Source organism: Solea senegalensis, linkage group LG10 (genome assembly GCF_019176455.1).
Source record: "Solea senegalensis isolate Sse05_10M linkage group LG10, IFAPA_SoseM_1, whole genome shotgun sequence".
NCBI lineage: Eukaryota > Metazoa > Chordata > Actinopteri > Pleuronectiformes > Soleidae > Solea > Solea senegalensis.
In genome coordinates, this window is record NC_058030.1 from 22125221 (window position 1) to 22143975 (window position 18755).

General features: G+C 40.1%; 1 protein-coding gene across 5 annotated transcripts in view; it reads right to left on the reverse strand.

The window, feature by feature from the left end:
* LOC122775663 (voltage-dependent calcium channel subunit alpha-2/delta-1) overlaps positions 1-18755 on the reverse strand; it is a 115102-nt gene that overhangs the window by 47092 nt on the left and 49255 nt on the right. For all 5 annotated transcript variants that reach the window (XM_044035738.1, XM_044035737.1, XM_044035735.1 and 2 more), the window contains exons 4-8: positions 12071-12130; positions 9675-9710; positions 8367-8496; positions 1353-1484; positions 210-279 (exon numbers count right to left, since the gene is read on the reverse strand). In XM_044035738.1, coding sequence (XP_043891673.1) covers positions 210-279; positions 1353-1484; positions 8367-8496; positions 9675-9710; positions 12071-12130 — 428 coding nt within the window. The remainder of the gene's footprint in view (positions 1-209; positions 280-1352; positions 1485-8366; positions 8497-9674; positions 9711-12070; positions 12131-18755) is intronic.

Genomic DNA, 18755 nt, shown 5'->3' on the forward strand with positions numbered 1-18755 from the left:
TTACAATACACAGCCTGAACCAGAGAGTGCATGTTGCACTTTGAAGAAAATGATTATTATGCAAACAAAGAAGAAAAATGTCCTTTCTGGTCTCCGAAGGCCTCCATAGTAGCATCCCAATAAATAATCCATTTGTTACAGTCTGCAGTTTCACCATTAGATGTCACTAATTCTTACACATTGCACCATATCAGCGCTAGTGTTCTTACCATGGCCGCCTGCGAACATCGTACAGGTCAATTTTACTGGGGGTCTTGCGCGCATCCATCCAGGGAGAAGCTACGCGGAAAGATTAAACAATGGCTTAATAATTTAAAAGGAATAAATCATTATCATTTATATTCACAGTGATCTGACTGAGGTGTTTGTTACCAAGTGCCAATATGCACAAAAGATAAGAAAGGTCATCATTTGGTTACATCTTTGTTGCCATATCGACAGTTGACTGTACATTTTCCCCATTCTCTTTAAATTCAAACACTTTCTATATCTGCAAACATTCTTCACGTCAAGATAAACAGGAGTAAAATACGATAAAATATTAATCTGATGAATCTGTGTTGATGTCAGTGAGCGGCAGAAGGAAAACAAACCAATGTGAAAGTGGGGGGCTGCTTATCATAGATGCTAATATTTAAAAAAAGAAAAGAAAAGAGAGAGCAGAACAAAGAGGAATAAATTCAGGGCCAATGAAAGTTCATGAATATTAGACATAAACCTTCCCCATAAAGCTATAGAGTCAATGATGAAAGGAACCTCATGAATAGAAATAGCTTGGCAGAGAGAATGCTGACAATAGAGCGCAGCATTAGACTCGTGTGGTTAAGGGGAAAATGACACTATCTATAGTGTGACAGCACATATAAAATCTGTGTAATCTTAACAGCGTTGATTATCTATTGTGCTTGTTTGGCCAGTGATGCAATAACAACAGCAATAACAACTGCACTTAAAGGATTAAGCATGGGATCAAAGATTTAGCATAATGCTAACAGCATATGATTAAATGTATACTGTTTTTTAACCCAACATAAGAACAATAAAATAAAATAAACTACATTGGTATTAATAGTGGTATGAATGAAATTGAGGTTGAAATCCATTGTTCAGTCCAGAGTTATTGAATACTTGAGGCCAAATCTGTGAATAACTCTTTGTTTAGTCAGCTGGATTCGAATCAAAACACCACACAAGGATCAGGAGCAACTGTTGGATAGATACTTGTTGTCTCAGCTGACTTAGAGTTAACAGATGTGTTTTCTTGCTTAAAGTTGGTGAAGCTTGTCTTTTATCTCAGTAAACACATCAAATTTGACAAAATGAAAGTAAATAAATACTTTTTTTAACCCTACCTGGGTAGTAGCGAGCCAGGCCAGTAGCACTGCCAAACGACTGCCAGAGAAGGGTCGGGTCCTCTTCTCTGTTCTTTCTAAACACGTCCTCCAGAGCCTCAGTCCAGTTCAGCTCATTCAGGACAATAGTGGCTGGGAAGCCATATTGAAATGGAAGGAAGGAAGGAAGCAAGGGAAAGAAAGAAAGAATAAAAATATACAGTATATTACAAAAACTTATGAAGTGTTGTGCATCATTCATCCTAAAATATACTTCGGCGCGGACCCAACATGCCTCACGTGCGTGACGTGACTTGCCACCGGTAAGTGGAGTATTAAGCCCCGCTCACCAAGCAGAAAAAACATTCATCGACAACAGAAGAAGCGGTCGCCAACGACACCCAAGCCTCGATCTGGCAACCCTCAAATCCCTGCCTGACAGTCCGAGATGTGTAGCATCGTTCTCTTCTTCTTTGGTAGCATTGCTTCCTATTCCCTGCATCCAGACTTGTGTCGCCACCCGAGGGTGAAGTGAGATTCTACAGGATACTGTGCAGAAGTGTACCAAATGCCTAACACGATCCATACACAGTTAAGTAAAGCCACACTTTGCACAGTTGAGCATGTGGAATGTATTTGTCACTTGTCACTTGATGTTTTGTTTTCTTCAGTGATACATCAGATATCATGATGTAATGCTGATATAATAATATTGAATATCACAGAATAGTTGTATCATGATATAATTGGTATCGTGGATCAAGTATCGCGTACCGTATTGTATAGTGAGGGACCCTGTGATTCCCAACGCTTATCCATTAACTTGCAAATATCACATTCTTTAAATTGATAGAATAAAAAATGATTGCAAATAGAGATGCAATGGCAAAAAGACATTTGTCTAATGTATCTATCTGTACTGTGTTTCTCTAATAGCAGTTCAGATACACACAGAGCGCTGCGCTCGGAATCACAGTGTGTTGATGTCCATGATTAACACATTCGTTATGATTCACCCACATGCCCACTCAGAGTCATCCCTCTTGCCCATCAGAACACATGAGCAAATGTGAAGCCAGTGCAATCAGCCACTGCTGGTATTCGGCCAAAAAATTGTCAGGGGAGTGGTATTCATGTGTTTAACCGACGAAAATAAACAAACCTTTAACGCTTTTGTTTTGCTTAAAACAATCAGTGACATCTCTCTTTCTCCCTCCCCCTGTGAAATTGTCCATGTGTGTGATTGATAGTGTGTGTTGTGAGAGGCAACTGGCATTATGGATGTAATGACACAGCAACCAGACACCTCAGAGCCACTTAAGACTCACGGTGATGGATGGAGATACAGCATACACTGCCTGGACTCTTTCTTTCCTGTCTGTCTCTATCCTCTTCTTCTTTCATCCTTTTTTTTCCCCCCCCATTGTTCCCTCTTTGTTATACCACTGTAGAATACTATATCCTGGTATATTTGTGTTATTTTTCTGTGCAACGCCACAGCAGGTGTATACATAAGTGCGTGCACGTGTGTGAGACAGATTGGTATCGTGTATTGAGTGTGACGTGGCTCATTGATGTGCAAAGCAAACACTGTTCATTTGCATGCATGCCTCTAGAGGGGAGAGTTAATGAAGCATCGCTTGCCAGGAGTGCATGTGTTTTTATTACAGAAAGGAAGAATGGGCAATGTGTGTGTGTGTGTGTGTGTGTGTGTGTTTGTGTGTGTACACGTCAATGTACTTCCCTCATTAAATGTAGGATTTTAAAGGGAAAGAGAGAAAATAACACCGCAAGCCTTGTTAAGCGATGAGGATATTACAAATTTGTGTGTGTGATTTCTTTTGAGTCGAGACTGGTGAGGTGTGCAGAACATTATGTTTATCTTCAAACAGGCTCCAAAGTAGCGAGTTCAGCAAATACAGAAGACACACACACACGTATAAAACACAGTACAAAACAATCAAAATGTCCTGAAGTGTACACGTAAAGGTATTTTCCTTGCTAAATTTTTGTACATTTTTTACTAAAATGTATATGAGTAGTCATGAGTTATGATATTTAATAAACTAATCTCCACTGCTTGCTGCTTCATAAGGGAGACAGTATCCTCCAGCCACCCATATTGCTACTGACACTAATGAATTCCCTGGCTGTGCTGGAATAGCTTTGATGCCACACTAAATCTGCACCCCGTGATGATTTCATCTCGTCAGGACAGCACAGGTGAAATATCAATCAATTCATGAAATAACACATGAAAAAAGTACAATATACTGTATATGCAGTGACGTAAATAGGCGTAAGTCCATCCCCTTGTACGTTCAAACAACCACCATGTCACTTTTTGTCAATGAAGAGATGTTACTTCCTTTAAAATATATATAAACATGCTCTAATGCCTGAGATAGATGATTGACCATGTCCACGGTTTGGTTAAAAGTTCGATTTGAAAGCAGCAGTTTTGCTTTCTAAGCAAACTGTTGCTGCTGAGGGTCTGCAATCTTCACCACAGCAATGGTCAATTAATCATCACGCAACGAGAAGGCAATACAATAGATTAAATGTGTAAAATGTACTAAATTTAGAGGTTTCCAGATATATTACAAAATCAATACATTGCTAAATAGATTGCTAGATCCCAAGAGAGACGGCAGGAAGGACCACTGGATAGATTTTCTAGATCACAAGAAAGTAAAATCCCAAGATAGATAGCTAGATCAAGAGATAGATGGCTGGAAAGATCACTGGATGAATAGATTGATAGATAGATTACTAAAATGACAGATATATTGCTAGATAGATTGATAGCGTTTTAGACAGATTGCTAAATCGATTTCCATATCACTGGACGGATGGATAGATATGCTTGAAGGATTTTTTGAGAGATCGCTCAATAGATTTCCAGATTGCTCGACAGATCATTAGATGGATTACAAGATCAATCGCTATAGATAATTTGCTTGAAATATTGCTAGATCACCAATTAGATTGACGGATTGATCACTACTGCTAAACATATTGCAATGTAGATCAATATATTGACACATTGAACGAGAGGACAATGTAAATGAACTAGATCAGCAGATCGACCACAAACTAACTCACATTTACTCAGGAAGACCTTTATGGACATTTATGCAATAGCTATCAATATTGATATTGGTATATTTGACCATGATATCCTTTCTGCTCACACTGCTCAGCAACATGTACTGTCTCTCTATCTCATGTGCTATGTTCTTCACTGGACCAACAGATGTGGCTTTTGTGGTGAGCTTTCCATCATCTGATTCTAAACCTACATTCATCTCAGGCATATGACCTGCTGCTGCCTACAGAAGGTGATTTCATTGACTTGCCTTACCACTTTGCCCCAGAAAACCCAATTTTCTCCAGCTGAGCAAAGGGTATTCCTGGAACATTTATAGGGTGGAGATCAAATTGAAGATCCAAAACCTCAATAAAGCTTGAATCCTCTGTCTCTCCCTTTCCCCTCCTCCAGATATATACAGCCCATACTGCTGCATATGTGTCCATAATCTGACACTATGTACAGAACGAGTGTGAGTGCATGCAAAGGCCAACATTGCTATTCTAAATGGACACTTTACATCCAAATGAAGACTCTCACCGATAGTTTTAAAGTGAAAAAGCCTTCATTTTTTTCAGGGCTTAAGACATTAAAGAAAATACACACCAATGTGGTTCAAAATTTGAAATGTGATGAATCCGACAATCGATGCAAGGGACATATTTGTATAATTAGGAAGCTTAAATCACAGTGAACTTAAATTAATATCATTGACTAAATTATGGTGAAACGTTTTGACCCAAAAAATTGACAGCGGCTGGTTTAAGATATGTGAGATTGGATATATAAAATATGTGATGGTGGGTGACACTACTTTTATTGAAGTAGCTCAAACCATTTGCCAAAAAGGTTGGTGACCCCTGGATAACTAACTTAACTCCAACCTGAATCCTAAATCCTCACCTCTTGTTATCAAGATTGATATACACAAACAAACATGACAGGATGAGCCGATACAATACTCAGTATCAGTATCAACATCGCTGGATCGGATATCGGACAGTTAAAGATGTAAATTTGGGGTAGTCTGTGGAAGCCAAGTGGAACGGGAACTTGACTTGTAACCAGAGGGTCGCCGGTTCAAATCCCCACCCGGCCAAAAAGGGCTGGGGTACCCCTGAGCAAGGTACCCAACCCCCAATGTTCCCTGGGCGCCACTGCTCCTAATTCTAGGAATGGTCAAAAATGCTTTTTTAATAAAAACTAACTAACTAAAATCTGATGTATAGTGCATGCTTCACTATGCACAGACTGTAAAAGTGTAAACAAAAATCATCAAAAGCATTTTATCTGAGTCACGTCTGGGCTGTTTATGTCTTCTTCATGGGAAAGGGATATCTTATGCACAGTCGTAATTATTAACTTTTTTTAAATCATTTGAAATGACTGGCACAAAGTTTGTGAAAAGATCTAAAATGACTGTATCTTACTGATTTTGGTATTGGTACACACTGTGAAAAGTGGTAGTAATGGCAGCCAGCAATAATTTTGGTCAGAGAGGAGTGTCAGGGAAAAAAAAACGACAAAGTCATACTACGTTGGCAATAAACCAGACTTGCACTTCTGCATTTAACAGCCATGTGTGTGTGTCCGTCCCTGTGGCTGGGGTCAGAGAAAATGTGAAGTGCATAACCTTGGGGCCAGACGGTTCCCCAGCAGGCCGGGGGCCATGCTGAGGAATTAAACTCAATTCTGCTGCCCTTCCAAATCTCTGCTGACACACCACATCCCACTGCACACTCATTACAGAATATTTAAACACAGACACACGGACAGCCAGTCGCACAATGACACAGTTAATAAAAGCACGAGCAAAAGTGACGCAATGACGATGCAGCCTGGTGAGGGAAACTATCCTGAAACTGGTCTTGTATTTTGGGGATTATTATTACCAACGTATGGTGGATTGGTGCCTGAGGTAGATATCAAGGTAGATATTGAGGGTTAGCAGAGCGACTATGTAGCACAAGTCGGCGATGTTGCTTCAGTGACGGCGATGTGATGTCACACATTGTTATTTGCACTTTGTTCAACAAAAAACAGAGATACCAACCTTGCCCAAGAGCTGTTCAAAGTAAACGATAAGCATCGCCACATATGTGTGAGTTAGTGCGTGACTCATCATGAAGCATTTGTCCTGGGGAAGCATCCTGACGCAAAACACTACAGTATATTCATCTCTCCTCGTGCGTCACACGAAGACGCGAGCGTCACTCAACTTCTTAGAATGTCAAAATACAGGAAGAGAAAGTGGCTCATACATAATAAATAACTCGACCGCGGCAAAGATATTCACCAGACGATCCTTAAGTCATTGACATTCAACATTTCTTGTGTTAATGTCAGAGACACTCACAAGAATCAGATTATTCCGAAACACTCAAGGTAAATGTCACCACGTGTTGATGACATGGTCAAGGATGTGCTTTCATCAAAACAAGTCAATTGCAGCCTTTCATAAATGCACATCTGCTTATTTATAAACAGGAACATAAACGCCAACATTTAGCTTTTTTTTTTTTACACTACAGTAATTAAAGCCTACATTTTGCTGGCCTCGGTGAACTCAACCAAATCTGCCAAGGGTTTGATTTCTCTCTGTAGATCCGTCTGGCAAGGACACGTTTGAAAAAAAAGCAGGTTTTTTTTTCTTCTAGCACACTAGAGGCGGGCTTAACACGACAGAGAAGCAACATTAGCCGTTTTGGACAACCTGTCCTCCAACTGAAACGTACATATAGGTCGTTTTTTCAACCGCTGAAAACGTACATATAGGTCGTTTTCTGAAAACGTGCCTGTGGGTCGTTTTTTTCAAACCCCTGAATGCGACGTAAAGGTAGTATTTTCCAACTCGAATATGCACAGATGTTACTGAGGGTAGGGTTAGGGCAAAAAAGACAGGGTTAGGTAGTAAAAATGAAAAAAAAAATATCAAAAAGGTGGTATAGTAAGGGACCGAACCATAGTCGACCGCGCTCCGGCGCAGCGCTCTCGCTATTGAGCCGACTGCCGGTGCCGACAGCGGCGAAGCCACTAGATACAGCGTCTAAGGCGGAAGTGGTTGCTGTTAACCGCTAGGGGCGCATGTTTTGAAAACGTAAATATAGGTCGTAATTCCTGCATACGACCTATACGTACGTTTTATTGGAGGACAGTCTCGTTTTGGAAGTGGTCAGATGAAATTGGTGTTAGCCACGCTAACATTTTGCTAATGGGCTAAGGCAAAGTAGTTCAGCCACTTTAATTTCACAGTATAAAATATAACAGCTGTAAAAACTATTGTTTTTTTCTGCTTATACAAAAGCATACTTTTCTACTATTTTAGTGCTGTTTCCTACATATGGCTGGAGTTGCCATCAAAGTGATTATTAACAAACCTCAGCACATGAATCAGAAGACTCATTATCATGCTACAGCCACGTTTGGAGGTTTGCCTGCAGACAAAGGCTGTCAGCGTACAATATATGAATCCATTTCATGACACGGGCGCTTTGTTCGTCTTCATCCCAAGGACACACAGCTTTGCCAAGAGACAGCGGAGTACGGGATAAATAATAATAAAAAAAAGTTCTGTTATGTTGTTCCAGCTTCTTAAAACCATCCTTTAACTATGAGCTCATTTGCTCATCTGTAATGAATATATCATGTGTTGATTCATCGGCTGCATATGCGGTTGCCACAAGGACTGCACAATATATCGGGAAAATATCGCCAAAAAACTTCAATAACACAGGAAGTGAGGCCATTTTGTGGTAGTGAGGACACTATGCTTGGTCTCCACTTTCAGTCATACCTTAAAGTTACTGTTTAAGGGTTAGGAACTTGGTTTTAAGGGGTAGGTTTAGGCATTTGGTTGTAATGGTTGTGACTGCAACATGTCACTGAGTGTCCTCATTTGAACGCTGTACAAGAATATTTGTGTGTGTGTGTGTGTGTGTACTCACAGCCATCGTAGATGTCAGTGGGGATGTGGACAGCCGTGTGGTTGTGATCAGTCAGACGTCTAAATAGCAGGTCCTCTTTAAAATCTGGTCGGATCCTGTATTTTCTTCCTTCCGTCTCATTTGCATCCAGCTGCAGGTAAAAAAAATAAAAATAAAAAACAAAGATAAAAATGTAGACTGACACTGACTGTACTTTAAAGACATCATACACGGCATCTTCCTCCTCGCCGCCGCCGCTACTGCAGCATCATCACATCGTGACAAATAAAAATTGTCCTTTATTAGTCACACAGAGGGAAAATTAGGAAAGCTACAGCAAATGTAATGCCCTTTAAACACCAGGAAATATAGGAAATAAACAAGATGATAAAAAGGAACATTATATACAGACTGTAATCAGAATATGTGCAGCAACCATATTATGTACAGAGTAAAATGTGACGTGTAAATCATTTCACATAAGGACATTCCATGGTGTTTATTTCACAGTTATAAGAATAAATGTGAGAAATAATGCATGAACATATGTTTCTTTAGAAATACAGGAACTTAACAAGAGTCTGACTGAAGAGCATCCACTTTCAGTGCTGCACTCTTCACACTCTTCACACCCTCTCAACGTGTTCAGGAAAACACAGCCTCGTCAGCTGCATATACTAGTGCAGTATATAGATGTATTATTATTTTTTTTTTACCCATTTTCTGTCATCTTAACTTGGGAGGTACATAAGACAACAACCATTGCCCTACGTATGTGCACTGTGTGCAGATTCACGACGGCTTCCTACCTACATTCACCCATTTACATCAGAGACAGCAGTGCAGATGCAGGAGATAGATGAAGGAAACCATGATGAGATATGGAGAGAAGAAAGCAAGGGAGAGAGGGAAGCGTGGTGTCGGTGGGGTAAAGAAAGAGAGGAACAAGAAAGAGGGGGGAGGGAGAGAGAAAGAGAGACTACGAACAGTCACTTCCTAATAAAGCAGCAGTGCAGCCACCTCATACATCTCATCTGTCAATTAGAGAAGAACATGGCAGAAACCTCTTCACCTGAGAGAGGGTGGATGCTATGTGGAATGAAAAGAGGCAAAAGAGGGAGGGACTGCGGTAAAAAGGCTGAGGCGGTGGTGGAAACCGCGAGTGAGAGAGACATATAAGACATGAATAGAGGGAGAAGAATGGTGGAGAGGAGCGAGTCCATGTTCCAGGCTCGCGCTCCGAGTGTGACCTGTGTGTTTGCGGGGGCTTAAATGGAAGGAGAGCAAATGGGCAAAAAGGAGAAGAAAAAAAAGAAGAAGCACACTCACATTGTCCTTTGCGTTGTAGTAGGCGATTTCATCATCCTGTAAACAAGCACAGATATCACTTTGGGCATGCTTTAAGGCTGTTTCACAAAGAAACCTAACATTAATGTTAAATTAATGAATTTTTAAACAGTTATTTTTTTTCTGCTACTAATCGAATAAATCCTGTTTGAGTAAAACTGGGCGTCCTTTATTTGGCTGTGTCTGTGTCCGTGTGTAGCTGGAGTCGTTAGCAATGCTCCAGGGAACAATTGTACAGCCATTGAGAAAGCAACACAGCAATTCACAGCTTAGATACACATATATAACTGTCTCTGTGTCACCTACACACAAATACACCCCCCCACCCCCCCGACTGCTGCTTTTCTCTCTGTTAATCTCCCACTGTGGTTCTTAGAAAGCAGAGTATCCGTCATTTAAAATGAGAAACATGACATGCCATAACGACATGTATACGCGAATGTGCGCTAAAGCTATTAAGTCATAGAAGTGTAATCACTGCTAATTACACGCAGATGCCAACATATTAAACCTCCTCAGACGATTTATGGTGAGTACATTTAGACTACGTGCCTTGTGTTTGCAATAGCTGTGTGTGTGTGTGTGTGTGTTCTTTTCTGGCATAAACACTACCCTTGTCAGGACCTGTAGTCCACATCCTGGTCCTAATGAGGCAGAACTTCATTTTTGAGGAACGGGTTAAGTTTAGGGCTAAGATTTGAATTGTGGTTAGGTTAAGGTAAGGGTTAGGCGTTAACTTGTTATGGTTATGGTTAAGTGTTTAGGCTGTCCAAATCAATAGAAGGTGAGAGACACTCTCTTTTATCAAAAAATTAATTCAACTGAAAAAAGAAAGCTGGAAGAGTCAGACTGGTTGTTTACATTGTTTGACTATGCTGTACGTCCATCCATTCATGGCTGGTAAACACAAAAGTGTTTATTCTATTCGAAACAAATGGACATAGTCTTCCAGATTTCTTGTAATTTTTAAATACAATTGATTTGTATTCATTTATAGTGATTTTGAGTGGTGCACTTTGGCAAAGACAGTGATTGGTTCCCAAATTATTCAGCCCACTTCTCGGCCGTGAACCAATTCTGCCCTTGCGTCCATCAATCAGTCGAAGTCTACATTGCAAATGCAAATACTCTTTTCCATTTGTGATGTGAGCCAATAAAGAGCTTGAGTGAAATGTGGATATTAGTCCTGACTGCTGAATCAAGTTCCACTACAGTGTAACTCTCCATTTCAGTTCTGCCTGATATGTAACTATAGAGCTCAGGTAATAGGGAGGCACGATAGTATCAGTATGATATCGGTATGATAGATATTGGCTTTAAAATGTATTATCCAATATCAGCAAAAACACCACGATCTGCCGATATAACTCATGATTACAACAGCTACCTCCTTGACGTCTATGCTGGTACAACAATCATTTTTGTTTGTGTTTATTTATTTTGCTCAATGACAAACGTCTATATCTATATCTGCTACGACATGATTATGCAAAATGCATATAGATATCAGTATCGGTTATCGGCCTAAGCACTTCCGATATATCAGTAATATCAGATATCAACAAAAAGTCAAAAATTCAGATTCACAGTTTAATTGAAGCGGAAACCTTAGGGGAAATGTATCTTACAACGATTGTTGTGTTTTTACACTTCTTACTGATGTTAAAGTGTGTGTATGTAAGGCCTTACTGTATTTTAAGACACACTGACATTAATAAAGCATTGACAAAGTAAGGGACACAATTGTTGCTTAAGTTTCTCTTGAGTTTCCCCCAAACTGCCAAAAACCAAGAAGCTGCAGTAGATGAAGTTGCCGACTTTAGCGTCGTTACAGACTCCAAAGCTAAATTCACTTAAATACCCTATTTATTTGACATGCTTTTATTGTGATATGTAAGCATTCTCTGGGGTAGAATTAAGGGGAAGATCTAATCAGATCTAATGGCTATTTCCATAGTCGTGAAAAGCACCTGGGGTAGCATAATATTCAGTCCGTCACGTACGTGATAGAACGTTAAATCTCTGCAGATTCAAAGCTAACTGTGAACTCTTAAAGCTTGAAAATGGCGCCGTGAGCAAACTGAGTCACGAGGTGTCAAATCAAAACCAATTCATGGTTATGTTTAAAATAATAGAATCATTTTGAAGACGAATGAAATGTGTGTTTTGTACCTTGAAAAGTAAAAGCAGAGCATGATTTGTATTTACACTTTCTGCATCATTGAGATTTCTATACTATAAAAGCATAACAAACTCTTTTATGATGTAGAGTTTCTTAAAGTTTAAACATGTGAGCCCATTCGCCAGCGACTCCCAACAACAATCCCAATTATATTATGCATGAACATTGTGTGTGAAAGCATGTGTCCTTCTGTTACCTCAAAATCATCCTTCCACGCATGTGCCATCTGCAGTTTCTCGGCAGCTGTGGCCAGTTTCTGGGGAGTGAAAAATGACAAGGATTTAGATGGGACACTGCACACAGTCTGCACCTGTCTATTAATAGCAAACCTGAGCAAAAGCAAGTATGTTAAAAGGCACAATGGAGACCAATCCAAAGACAGAGTCATTATTATGATGTCACTTGCAGAGCACAAACCACAGGGCTATCATGGTCTGTTCACTGATGGGCCGCACCACAGAGTCCAATAACGTCACAATGAAAAGGCTGTACAGGAGAATTGTGTGTGTGTGTGTGTGTGTGTGTGTTAGAAGGATAGAGTGAGTGAAAAAGGTATTAAGAGTAACAGGGTTGTCAACAGAGTTAAGAAAAAGCAGATCATTGTATAAAGAGCAAAATAATCACTAGGTGAGAAGATGTCTATCATATTAGAGTCTGCTAAACATCAAGGGGACATAATCCAGTTTTAGAGCTAGCCATAGTACAATTACAGCATCAACTGTTTATATATATATATGTATATATATATATACATATATATATATACATATATATACATATATATATGTATATATAAATCCTACAGTTTCTGCTGTCAAAGTCTTTTGACCATGTCAATCATCAGATTTGGCTCTGCTATGCGTCAATGAAGCTTCCTTCAAGACTAACTTTCTGAGACAACACAATGCACTGATGATGTCTTGCACCTAAATCCAAAGGTCCTTGGATCAGTGAATGGCATACCACAAGGCTCAGTTTTAGGCCCATTGTTGTTTTCTCTGTCTGGCAAGGACACTGTTGTGGCCAACTACAGAATCTCCTAAAAAAAGGGAACCAGTCTTTTTTTTTTTTGCGCTGGTGTGATAAAGGCGGACATGACGATGAGGAGAGAGAAATGACGTCCGACACAGCAGCCACCGAAGTGCGGCTGTCCTTTAATTCGGCTGTTGCTTCCAATTTGAGCGACTTGATCCACAGAGACGTTTGAAAAAAGCAACTAGAAAACTGTCTCCGGATCAGATTGGTTGTAGTTCTATCCATTTTGATCTACTACTCATTGGTCACACCACTTGGAAGTGGGAGGAGACTACACTTCTTCCGGACACATATTGAGATCTGTATATAAATAATACTTGTATCACAATAGAAAACGGGAAAGGATTTGTAATTTATCATTAACAGACATGTATGTGATTTGTCTTTTTGCGTTCTTTGTAAAGTTCTATAACCCCAGAGCATTGCTGTGGCTGTGTAAATGTAATTAACTTCAACTTCACTCTCTATTATCATTACCAAGATAGAAGTTGAACCCAAAAATGCAAAATTCAGTTGTAAAAAGTCAGTCAGTCATCATCTAACCGCTTTATCCTCCACCAGAGGGTCGCGGGGGGTGCTGTGCCAATCTCAGCTACATCGGGCAATAGGCAGGGTACACCCTGGACAGTTCGCCAGTCCATCGCAGGGCCACACACAACTAGAGACAAACAACCATTCACTCTCACACTCACTCCTATGGTCAATTTGAGTGTCCAATTTACCTAATCCCCACATTGCATGTTTTTGGACTGTGGGAGGAAGCCGGAGAACCCGGAGAGAACCCACACACACACGTGGAGAACATGCAAACTCCATGCAGAAAGGCCCTTGTTCCAACCGGGGCTCGAACCCGGGTCTTCTCGCTGCAAGGCGAGAGTGTTAACCACTATACCACCACGTAGCCCAGTTGTAAAAAGTCTTCAAGTTTATTGTAGTAAGCACTGGCAGAGGTACCGGAAAAATCTTAGTCAAAAGGCAAAAGGTCGGTCTAAAACAGAGGCAATTGCTCTGAGACAGCAAGGGAAGTCCTGTTTCCTCTAAAATATCATAAATTAAATGGTCAAATATGTACTGAGGTATTTACATTTCATTCATAAATGTGTGCTACAACACAAGGGCAGAATTTATGTATGAATGACTGGGCCTGAAATAATTAGGAACATTATCTGTTCCTAGATAATGTTGTAATGTTTTTAGGTGGAAACCCACATGCAACACACAGGGAGAACATGCACACTCCACACAGATAGGCCCGAGGTGGAACCACTATTTGAACCAGTGACCTTCTTGCTGTGAGGCAACAATGCTAGCCACTGCGCCTTCTCGGATCACACCTACTCATTCATTTTTCACTTTTTCAAAAGAAAACATCACTGATCTTTATCACCGTGCCAACAAACAACAGTCTTGTCTCTACGGCACAATAACACAACTCAAGTGTGGAATAAAAGAAATGACAATTGTTGCTCACATCTCCTGCTCAAAGCTGCATTTCTACTCACACAGAAGTGGTTTTCATTTGTGTTGACAAGGCACGTGCCGCTAGAGAAGCGAACCAAAACAAATACTTCTGCTCAACTCTGTGTGTGGACATAGTCACCCAGGTAAATCCACACTGATCAAACCTGAGCCTGCTCAGTCTCTGAGTGTTGAAAGTGTTGTCCTTCACTGAACTCAAACACAACAACAAAGGCTTATAATAGCTTCAGAGAAACTCCACTCAGTGATGCATTATGAATGAATCATAGAATTGGGAAGATGAAGATTTGGCTCAAAGTTATTCTCATATCCATCTGCTGGACTGCAGAATCAAGCAACTATAACAGCAGACATCCAAGATCTGAGATGCTTTTTCGTGCACAGTATGTCATTGTGTGCTCGCGCTGTGGGTATGACTGTGTTAAACTGCGTCTGTGACCATGTGTGTGTGTGCTGTCGGCGACGGTTCCATTCTTGTTTAACGGTCCCAATCCCTTTTGGCCTCCAGTTCTGGGCTGTGTTCCAAACCTGTCTCCACCTCCTCTGCACTAGCTGTCAGCAGCTAAGTATAAACACTATTCCAGCCATAAACACACAGAGACACACACACACACACACAACGGCACAAATTAGTGATCGTGAAATGATCATGTTCACAAATAATGTGTTCACATTGCATCGCGGAGTGAATCATATCGATTTATATTTGTAAACGAGTGCTGTGTTCAGTCGGGACAGTGGTAAAACTGTACCACTGATTTATGTCTACATCTGTTACTGTAATTAAATTATTTTACAAACATTTCTAATGAACTTGGTGAGGAAATGAGAACCCATAAAAACTATTTCATTGCTCTAAGTGCCATTTTTCTTTGTCTTGTTACCACTTAAAATGTCCACATCTGCACTTCACTATTTCTTTGTGACCTTGCAAACAAAATAAAAGTATGAATATTAGATTGCTTTACCATGTCAGGGGTTTTAGGACAATAAAATGTAAGAGGAACCTAGGTGCACATGGATGCTAGCGCGCAAATCCTTTTATTTTGCTGAGAATGCACCCACTTGTGAGAGCTTTCTAAGCAAAACCTCGGTTTATACGAAGTTCTTTATGAAAGAAAAAACTGAACAAATATGATTTAAGACGGTAATAATGTTCCACTTAATGGTCCAGTGTTTAAAAATAAGTGACATCTTATAGTGAGACAAATGAAGGACTCCTCCACTCACCGCTCGCTTTCAAGGGAGTATAATGGCGCAATGGCCCGTCACAGGAAGAGACGTCCCACACACAAATCAAGCCGAACAGCGCCAAACTGTAGATCACTTAAAACTACTTAACAATCCTAAAAATGTGGGTTCATCTCCAACAACTACTCTATATTTAACAGGAGTCTTTTAAAGTGGAGTGGTGTATTTAGGGACAGTTGATTGCGATAAGTTAAAACTACTACAAACGGATCCGGTCCAGCCTACATCCAGGACATGATCAAAACCTACACCCCAGCCCGCCCACTCCGCTCTGCATCGACAAACCGGCTTGCTGCTCCCTCACTGAGAGGATCACAGAGGCACTCGCAGAACTCGAGACTGTTCACTGTCCTCGCTCCCAAATGGTGGAACGATCTCCCCATCGACATCCGGACAGCTGAAAGCCTCCACATCTTCCGACGCCGACTAAAAACACATTTCTTCCGACTCTACCTCGACTAAGACGACAAAAAAAAAAAAAAAAAAAAAAAAAATTGTATTGCACTTATGACTAGCACTTCATAGTTTGTTCTACTTGAAGCTCTTACTTACTTCTAGCTCTTATTTGTACCCAAATGTTTAAATGCACTTTTGTAAGTCGCTTTGGATAAAAGCGTCTGCTAAATGACATGTAATGTAATGTAATGTACTTAACAATCTCCAACAACTACAGAAGTCTGGTGTAAAGTCACTAGTCACTTGTGTGTGTGTGTTGCGAATAAAACAAAGTCACCGCAGTTTCACTCAGCCGTGCAGTGATGACTACGGTGGGAATACGCCATAAGGGAATGACGGTGGCCTTCACACACAGAAAAGGATGCTGTTGTACTTCGTCTGCCTTGTAAGCAATTCCTTAAAGTACACATTAAAGGTGTACTCTTAAACCTTTGAAAAACCAACCAATTTTTTATTTTAAAGTGATTCTTCACTTTTTGTATATTTAAAAAACATACACATTATATTCATTTTCTGTCAATACACCATCCCAACAGTTACACACCAGACCTTTGGGAAGAGTGTGTGCAGCAGTTCATATCTGCAAAGGCCACTTGCAGAAAGTCTCGTCATTAAGCTCGAGTCAAATGTCAGCTAATGTCTAACATCACTAGATGTTAATGTCGGGGAGTTTCGACCATTTCTTGAAATGGTACATTTGTTCAATATAAAACTAGGGCTGGGTAATACAGGCTTATCCTGATACACTGATATGACTGATTGATCATTCAATATTGATATACCACGATATAAATCAATATTACTGTAAGGCTGGGGGATGGGGCTTATAAATAATATCTGGATCCTTTTTGTCTATATCCAGATATATGAGATATATCTGATTATAAAGCTGCACACTTGTGTTTTTGACTTGTGGAAAGATTTCTTTGGAAAATATTTGTGCTTCTCAAACAGTGAGAGTCACTATACTATCAAATCTGTGATCCGTGTTATAAAACACACTTATTGCCTTTCATTACAGATAATACCTGCTTTATTTCTGTGGCTTTTTTGATGTTCAATTAAGGATATTTAACACAAATAATTAGGTTTAAAATTAAATAGGTGACTATTTAAACATAATTTATAATGTTTTTAATCATAATATTTCATGTATCATATTAAGTGTATGTCACACATTTATTCAATAAATGCCCTATATAAACATAGGTGATCGCTCTAAGACTTCCTCTAAAATGTCTTAAAACAAATGCATTACTTAAACTGTGCTAGAAGACGATCAACTATATGTATGTACATTATTTCTTTCGTCTGACACAATTTGTTTTTGCACAGTGCATTAAAACCAGTGACCTCTATGAGACATCACAGCGACGGTGATTGGATCTCACTTTCACTCGCTCATCTTCTACCGCTATATCCTCCACATGAGGGTTGCAGGGGTGCTGGTGCCAATCCCAGTTGACATATCCAATCCAATCCAACTTTTATTTATAAAGCACTTCAGAGATACATCAGAGATCAATAAATACAATATAAACATGACATCATAAACCTAACAACACACAATAAAACACACAATAAAACAATAAAATACTGTAGAAAGTAAAAATACAACACAAATGAAGTCAAACAATAAAACTATTAAAAAGGTAGATAGATATCATACTGGGTCGAAAGCCAAAGAGTAAAAATGGGTTTAAAGATGTGGTTTAAAAGTGGACAGTGAGGGGGCGTGTCTAACCTCGGCGCAGTGACTGAAAAAGCGAAAGAGCGAAAGGGTGGTGGGCTAAACCCGGGACAGATCGCCAGTCCATCACAGGGCCACATAAAGACAAACAATAACCCCTATGGTCAATTTAGAGGCTCCAATTTACCTAATCCCCAAATTTTCACAATCTGGACTGTGGGTGCGATTCAGACAACCTGGAGAAAACCCACACACACACAGGGAGAACAAACCAGGTCTTCTTGTTGCAAAGGCACGAGTGCTATGGTGATTGGATAAACGTGACAAGCTCAGTGTCTCTGGGAGTCAATGTGGGAGTGGCCAGGCGCGGTCGCCGGGCTGATGCATGGAGTCACTTTTTGATTGACACATGAACACCGGATCCTTTGTCTCAGCAGCGACATTGTGTGTTACATTTTCTACAAAAAGGAACCGAGGGCAGGATTTTTGTATGAATAACTTCCCCTGTTTCAAAGACCAGCAGCTTCCAGTGATATACAGTATGAAGGTCAGGAGATTGGTGGTTTGAGCCCCGGCTGTTCTCGTCTGTGTGTCTCCTTAGGCTAGACACTGACGTATACTGTATGAACGCGTCTATAATGAAAGGAAAAACTCAAGCGTAAAGCACCTAAAGCGGCCACTGACGTTAAAGTATAGTGCTATGCACCCATGGACCATTTACTTACATACTACACAGTGCTATGACTAATCCAGAATCACACCCATGCATCAAATGAGCATTTGAACATATGGATATATTGATTACAGATCCCCCTCCTTTGCTCCAATGTTGCATGCAATGTGATACACGAGTGTCAGCAACAGCTTCTCGTCATACGTCATCATTTGTGTGACATCAATGGAGGAGGATTTTGTGTCGAAATCCTTCTTCCTCACACTTACAGTATCTGAACACACACACACACACGCA